Source organism: Musca vetustissima, unplaced genomic scaffold, assembly GCF_032173495.1.
Source record: "Musca vetustissima isolate MV318-11 ecotype Yass unplaced genomic scaffold, APGP_CSIRO_Mvet_v1 utg308228, whole genome shotgun sequence".
Classification (NCBI taxonomy): Eukaryota; Metazoa; Arthropoda; class Insecta; order Diptera; family Muscidae; genus Musca; species Musca vetustissima.
In genome coordinates, this window is record NW_026876676.1 from 1 (window position 1) to 8,654 (window position 8,654).

Consider the following 8,654-nt stretch of genomic DNA (forward strand, 5'->3'; position numbering starts at 1 on the left):
ACAAACAAACCCACGGGTCCATCACATTTCTCACCACACATGTTGCACTTGAAGACATCGTCACAGCTGTGATAGCCCATGTGAATGGTGTAGAGCACGGCATCCTTGAAGAAGATATCACAGTATTTGCATTCGTACATGGTGGTGTTGTTGTTGGCGGGACTGCCAGCTGCCGAGGAGGAGTTGCTGTTCGCATTCGAGGACGATGAGGAGGAGCTGTTGGAACTGTTACCCGATGAGGAGGCCGTGGAACTTGCACTGGTATTGGCAGAGGTATTGTTGGCGGCATGGTGTCCAGCCGCTGTTTCCATAGACTCATCGGCTGCGGAACAGTGCTCACCATTTCCAACCTGGCTGGGGTGAATAGGCGAAGAAGTATTGGTTGGCATTTCCGTGGCATGATGTTGTGGTGAGGTGGGTGCCGATTGTATGTGCATTGCACCGTTTTTCTCTTGATCCAATTTCAAGACACGACCCTTACGCCGGGCTGCCGAAGAGGAGGAGAACAATGGAGTTTCACCATGTTCTTCGCTCAATTTCAAGTTCATGGCCATTTCGGGGGTTTGTTGTTCCTCTTTGGTGGGGGTACCCTGAGATAGATCCATGGCAGAATCCACCGATTTGCCATCGAATTCCTCTTGATCTTCATCATCTTCCTCTTCGTCATCATCCTCGCCATCAATGAGTTCCGGATCAGCGGCTTCGTTTTGCTTATTTTGTTGTTGTTGCTGTTGCTGCAATTGTTCACGCATACGAGGTGAGAGCTGGGCCAAGACGGCAGCCTGTTGTTGGGCAGCCAACATCTGGAGATTCAAGTTCCAGTAGGGGAAGAAGGCCATGTTGCGGTTTTGTTGCAACAACGAGGCCAGGGGAGGTAACAAGTTGTTAATTTGCTGCTGCTGACTGCTTTGGCTTTGGCCACCAGGTGATTGCTGTTGTTGTTGTTGCTGCTGCAAATTCTGTTGCAATGACATATTCAAAGTCAAGGCTGGCAATTCCGAAGCCACCGAACTATTGCTCTTGGCTGGCGAAGCTGGTTGCTGTGAGGCAAAACCCTGCAATGCGGCGGATAATTGTGAGGTGGGAGGTATCTTCAAATCGCTACAGGCCTTTTTCAAGGCAGCATTGGCTGCTGACTTATTTTTGGGACCTCGGCGGGTACCATAGACATCAATGACCACCGAGGGATTGGGAATGCCCTCTTCATCCAAAACCATACCGGGTTTGTGTTCATATTTCCTCAAATGCAGTTTGAAGGAATGGCAGTACTTGGTGGCATAATCACAATCGGCACAACGGTATTGATAGACCGAAGAATGCGATTTGCGATGTGAGTTCAACATGGACTTGTTGACACAGCTGTAGGAACACTTATCGCACTGGAATGGCTTGAGATTCTTGTGCTTGCGAATGTGATATTCCAAGTGGTGTTTCAATTCCGTGACGAAGGGACATTTGGGACATTGCAGAATCTTTTCGGGTTTCATGTGGGTGCGGGCATGTTCCCAGAAAGCCATTTTGGTGATGGCCACCATGCCACAGGACTTGCATTTGTGGTTCTTCATTTTGCCGTGCGAATTGTAGATGGGCATGCGGATCGATTCATCATCTTCGGATTCGGCAATGTATTTCAAGTCTTCACTGGAATTCGAGATCAAGTCTTGATCTTCGTGATGTTGGTCCATGGGTTGTACCGCCGATGAGGTTTTGGGGGACTTGGGTGGTGTAATGTCCATGGGTGGTGTGTGACGTGGTGTCAGTGCAGAACTCTTGTCGTGATGAACATCATTTAGGCAGGAGGCAGGTGAGGGGGTTTGTTGCAAAAGACGTTGTTGTTGTTGCTGCTGCTGAGCGGAATAGTAGTGATTCATGCCCGGCAATACGGCATTGGGTAGACCGGGTGGTGTCAATGGATTGAAACCCAAGGGCAGATGAGAGCTAACCTGATTTTGAGCGGCAGCCTGTTGGGCCTGTTGAAAGTGTTGTTGGTATAGCTGGTGTTGTTGTTGTTCAAAGAAATCGCCGGCGGCGGCATTGTTGGGTGAGGGAGTGCCAGCTTCGGGATTGGTGAACTGTAAATGGTTGTTGGTGTTGTTGTGGCTGCTGTGTTGCTTCAAGTAGCTCTCCAAAGGTGAGTGCTGTGACTGGGAGGCGGCCATCATTGTATGTTGTTGTTGTTGCTGCTGTGGGTGGTAGGGACTAGTACCCGGTTCCTGTTTAATATTGGCGGCAAACATTTGATTGTACCATGTGTTGTGTTCCATGAAATTGTTGCTGCTGTTGTTGACGGCGGCTGTTTGTTGCATGTTGGAGCTGTCCCAATTTTGCATGGTGTGTGTGTGTGGTGGGTATGTGTGTGTGTGTTTTGGTTGTGATTTTGGGGAAAATCCCTTGTTTTTGAATTTTTTCAATCTATAATTTTTTGTGATTTGTTATCCAGCTTTCCAAAAAAGTATTAAAAGGAGATCTGAAAGAAATTGAGAAAAATATTTAAAAATTAGTTAAAATGTAAAAAAAAAGATTTAAGGCTTTGACGAAAAAAATGATGAAAGAAAATTACAACAAAAATAAAAAAATATTTTTTGTGCGGCGGGTTTACAGCGCAAGCGCTGAATTTTACGCGATTCCCAGCAAACCCAAATGGAGGGGTGGGAGGCAAGGAGGATTTTTGTTTTTATGTCCTTGCAAAAAAAAAAATATGCTTTTGGTTGGGCACATGAGAAGGTTTTTTCTTATATTGAAACACTTTCAAAAAATTGTTTTGAGTGATTTTTTTTAAATTTCAATATTCTTTTGTTTTTTTTTTTTAATTTTGTTGTAATTTTTTTGTTCACTTTTTTATTTATTGCACAGTAATCCAAATAATGTGGTTTTTGTTGAGCTGATAGGTACCTTATTAAAAGAAATCCAATTGGTGGGCGAAAAAAAATTAAAATCCAATTTTAATTTCTTCGTTGACACTTTTTCGTTGTTGTTGTTGGTTTTTTATAATTTCCAAAAAATTAATTTTAAATTTAAAAAAATAAATCCAAAATTGTGATAAAACTTCTTGGAAGTTGTCGATGATTGGTAATCCGTATAAAATATTTTTTTTTGATGATTCTAAATTAAAACTCGATTTTTATAAAATCTTGTTTTCGAAACTCTTCTTCGTAAAATAAAAATAAGTTCGTAGAAAAGAAGAGTTGTAGGAGCGTGTTTATGTTTCACGTTTCGATGCTGAAATGCAACTGATGCTCTAAGCAAAAAACACACAGATATTTAAACGAAAACAGAGAAGGCAAAACATGCACAAAGAGGGAGAGTGAGCCAATGGGAGAGAGTGAGAGAAAAAGGATATAGGCACACACACCCTCATTTACGCACAGCCTCCCCATATGCACACACACAGCACACAGCGAGAGAGATTAGATGAAGAAGTCAATGTGTGTGTACACGCACACACACAACCAGGTAGGCTCTGTGGGCACACGAGCGCAAAACCATCCAACCAACCAATCCCGCCGCCGCCGTCACCAAGCCAGGTAGGTCAGGTACGTAGAAGATGTGTGCATGTATGTGTGTGTGTGTGCGACTAGTCTGGATCAAAATCCTTGTTGATTTTTGAGAATGGATTAAAAACATAAGCCACTAACTATATGCCCGGCTTGTGTAGTCCTAGCACGGCACACACTCCGCTAATCTCGGCGATTTAAAAACAGCGTTACAGCACCGTCCTCTAATCGCTTACTTAACACGCACGCACAAACAAACATTCGACCTTACTTAACTTTTGAGCCGGACTTAAAAACGCGAAAAATAAATCCATCGGGGATTTTATGAACGAGGAGGCATTAAGCCATGGATGATCAAGACGATGACGACGAAGTCGTAGAAAAAAACGGATTTAACTTTTGTTAAAAAAGGGATCAATGCAAGGGCCAGAGAGATTTAGCGTAGTTATACTAAGCTGGAAAAATTATTTTTGCGGAATATGTAAACATGCATTAGGCCAAGTGTCCGATCTCATAAAAAGTAAACCACCAACGAAAAAAGAGAGAGCTAGAGAGGCAAATAAAAAAATCCCATAAAGAAATAAAAAAAGAGTTGTTAAGGGACAGACAGTGGATGTGGTTTTCCGCAAAAGAAAATAAACAAATATGTAAACACTTGATGGTATAGAAAAGGAGATGGTGGTTAAAAAAACATTTTTTTTCTAAGGATTAATAGAAAAAAGGTAAATATAAAAAAAATCAAAGGATCAACAGAAGCGTGCATTTTAAGAAAATATTTTTCTAAGGACACTTACTAGTTTTTGTAAAGATATTTCAGAGAATATTCTGAGGACTATCACTAGTGTAGATTTAATGAAAAAAAAAATAAATAAAGAAAATCAAGGAGGATAACCTTTTATTTTTTGTTAAATCCAAGCTTTAGTGTTTTAGTAACAAATATATTTTTAAGGACTATTACATGTGAAGTTAAAAAAAAAACAATATACATATATCTGTTAATAAGGACTATTGGGAAATATATTATAAAAAAATAAATCTAATTATTATACTTTCAAATGATTTTTCTATGTCGGTCATGAATCCCTAAATATTTTCATAAGCGCAAATATTTAGGGATTCATGACCGGCAATATTGATTTCTTTCTTTCTAACATCAGAATCTTAGAATAAAAAAAAAAATATTTTAGAAGGACTCTCATTAGCAGGGATAATAACAAAAAAATTTTAAGGACTATCAGTAAAAATATTTTTACTAAGGACTTTCATAGGCGTGGATTTAACAAATATTATGTATTTTGAGAAGGACTACTAAGAACGCAAATATTTAAAATAAAAATATTTTCTCTAAGGACTTTCAGAACAGAATACGAACAGCCCAAATATTTAAAAGTATTTTATACCAGGACATTCATAAGCATGGATTTAAGAAAAAAATAGTCCTAATTAGGAGCACACATTTCTAAAAAAAATAAATATGTTGCTAAGGACATCAAGCACAACATAAAAACAAAAATTCCAAGGATTTTCAGAAGCGTGGATTAAAAAAAAATATTTTGATAAGGAGGCATTAAAAGCATACATTATTACATTTTTTTCTATGGCCTATTATTCTATTTTCTCTGAGGACTTTCAGAAGTGCGAATTAAAAGAATCTTTAAATCTTTAAAAAAATCTACCAAGACTACAGATTATTAAAAAAATATTGAAAAAATAATATTTCCCAGGTCTTTTAGAAGCGTGGATGTAAAAAATATCATTTGATAAGGCCTATTTTTCTAAGGACTATAAACAACGCAAATATTTAGAAATATTTTTCCAGGACTTTTAGAAGCTTGGTTAAAAAAATATTTTGATAAGGACTATCAAGATTACACATTATTATTTTTTTTCTAAGGACTGTCAAAAGCGCAAATTTTGAAAATATTTTTTCTAAGGACTTTCAGAAGAAAAACTTAAAAAAGGTTTTTGATAAGGACTACAGGATTACACATTATTAAAAAAAAATATTTGTCTATGGGCTACTAGAAGCTTTGATTAAAATAAACCATTTTTCTATAGCAAACACAAACCCTATTTTTTTTTTTTTGAAATATCCAAGGCTTTCAGAAGTGTGAATTAAAAAAAAAATTTTGATAAGGACTTGTAAGAGCACAAAAAAAATATTTTTCAAATTTCCCCCAAAATTGAAAATTTGAAAAAAACATACATATATTTCCTGAGACCTTCGGAAGTGTAGACTAAAGAAATATATATCTATGGACTATCATAGGAATAAATATCAAAAATTTAAAATTTAAAAAAAAAATCTATTATTTCATATTTCAAGTGAAAATCTTAAGAACTCTTGAAGATACAGCCGATTTATTGTGTCAGCATCAAGTGACGGCTGAAGGGCTTCTCAAACTTTAAACGCGTTTTTCTCTAAACATTTTTTTACGAATGACGGGCACGATAACTCAAAAACTAATAACCCAATCGATTCCAAATTTTTACAGGTTTCTCTGTGAGTGTATAGCTATTGTATGAACTAGGATAAAGCCAATCGGTGAAGATCTTCCTTATTTTTTAACTTAGTTTTTGGCCAAAAATCAGCGATTTTCCAAAAATATTTTTTTCAAATGTCCGCAACTTTGTTAATTTTAGAGCGAAGTCAATAATCTTAGTTCATATGAGAGCCAGACATGTACTCTTTCTAATACCGTTGGAATTTTCGGATTCCGATGTTCCAGTGAGGAGCTATCATGCCCGCCATCAAAAATAAGGACTTCTCTTTAATTACAAAAAAACAACAACAAAACAATAACAAAATTTTTTTGTAAATTATTTTTCTTCTCTTTTAAATCTTCAAATATATATGTGCGAAGTTACAAACCTTAACAAGCATTGGTATTGATTTACCAGCTCATTGAAAATCTTGAAAAATTAAAGTCGTGAATGGGGGGAGGGGTTCCCTTAAAAAAATATTTTAATAAGCGATTTTTAGCACATTATTAAAAAATATTTTTCTATGGTCTATCACAAGCCTGGATTAAAACAAACCATAATATCTAAATTATATCTAAGCCCTATTTTTTAAAAATATTTCTCAGGACTCAGAAGCTTGGATTTAAAAAAATATATATATTTTCATAAGGACTGTTAAGAGCATGCATTATTTAAAAAAATCTATGGACTACCACAAGATTGGAGAGGAACAACCCATTTTTTCTATTAACAATCACAAGCCCAGATTTTAGGTTGTAGATTCATGGGTTGTATCACCACCGTCCAAGATGACGAGGAGTTTGGGTGGTGGGAGGTGTGAGGTGTGAGACGTGGTGTCAGGTTGGTGGTCTTGGTGAATACCATTTAAGGAGGGATGGATGAGGGAGGTGTTGTTACTGCTGGGAGTAGTATTGACTGATCCCGACACTGGACTGCCAAAGTCTAGATTATTAAAGATATTTTTTCAATGACTTAGACAAGCAGTGGATTTTTTAAAGCAAATTTTTTCAAAGACTCAGACAAGCGTAGATTTTTAAAAAACATTTTTTCTAGGACTCATACAAGCGTGGATTTTTTAAAGATTTGTTTTTTTCAAGGACAAGCGTTCGACATACTTCTGAATTTTTAAAGAGTATTTTACCAAGGAGGATTTTTGAAAGAAACATGTTTAAGGGTCAAGAAAGTCCTGGATTTTTCAAAGAATATGTTCCCAAAACCGAAAAAAAGGACTCCGACAAACGTGGACTTTTTAAAGAAATTTTTTCAAGGCCTCCGATGAACGTGGTTTTTAGTTCCCAAGACCGGAAAAAGGTGTGTTTTTTAATTAATATTATTCCCAAGCTCCGTCGTAGGCGTTGATTTTTAATTTGTATTGTTTTTCCAAAGGGTTTTAGTGGCGTGGATCTTTTTAAAGAATTGTTTTTTCTTCTAAGGACCAACCGAATCATAAATTATGAAATATAATTTTAAGGGCATGAACATAAGACAAGGATTACTATTAAGAGAATATCGTTAAAAAAAATATTTTTGGAGGATTATCCGAGGCAACCGCCTGATATAGTCTTTGAAATTTAAATGAAAAAAAAAATATTTTTTAAATAAAATTTTCAAGGAGCTAGACCTATGTAGGATATATTCAAGGATCACAACAAATGCGAATTTTTAAAGAAATATATTTCGAAGGACGAACATCTGTTTGAAGTTAAAAATGATTATTTTTTAAGGACCAAAGCTGGATTATTATAAGATACTCTTCAAGGACTTTTATAAAATAGTTATTCGAGAATTATGGTAGTGGGGATTAAAAAAAAAATAATATTTTGTTACGGAAGTTCGAAATATGTATTTTTACAAAAATATTTTTTCAATCCCGTTATATAAAAAAAAAAACATTTCAAATACTATTCAAACCTTGGACTTAAAATAAGAAAAAGGACCAGTAAGGAATGACCAAAGTCGGATGGGGGTCGACTATATGATACCTTTCACTACTTTGGATACATACAAGACATGGCAATATATATAATATCCTGTAGATAGAACAGACATATAATCTTTACAGGACCATAGACATAGAATCGGGCGTGTGATTTACATAGATATTTGAACTATTTAAAACAACACATACCATTTTGAAATCTATGAAAGATTGCATGTCAATCGGATTCATTTGTGTACCATTTGTATGAAATCGATCAAAATGATGTATTTGGAGGTATATGTAAATCTGGACCTAATTGAGCAACCGTGGCATATACCATTTGGTATTCTGTTTGAATCGTAGAAATATTACAGAAATTTACAGAAATCAAACTAGACTTAAGGGGATGCAAGACTATAATCTTAAGAAAATACTATACAAAGAAATAAAACTCCAATTTTCACATTTCAAAAAAAAAAAAAAACAAAAATATCCTTCCAAATTCGAAATTATAATTTGTAATATGTTTTTTAATTTTTTAATAATTTTTAATAATTACATTTTTATGTATTTCAGAACAAACAACTTAATATAAAAAATCAGTTTTAATCCCTCAGAAAATCTTCCCTTAAAACCAGGACACAATCTTTTTGTTCAAATATATCTGCCGAAATTAAAATATTAATTCCTTAAACTCCCAAAAAAAAGGTCTAGCTCCTTGAAAATTTTATTTAAAAATTTAATTTTTTAGACTG

General features: G+C 35.6%; 1 protein-coding gene across 1 annotated transcript; it reads right to left on the reverse strand.

The window, feature by feature from the left end:
- Nucleotides 1-6: 6 nt before the first annotated feature.
- Nucleotides 7-2,306, reverse strand: LOC133321249 (protein hunchback-like; the record flags this gene model as incomplete). Its single annotated transcript, XM_061530337.1, has 1 exon — nucleotides 7-2,306. A coding segment is annotated over exon 1 (2,300 nt), but the record flags the coding sequence as incomplete, so codon positions are not given.
- Between the last annotated feature and the right edge of the window lie 6,348 nt (nucleotides 2,307-8,654).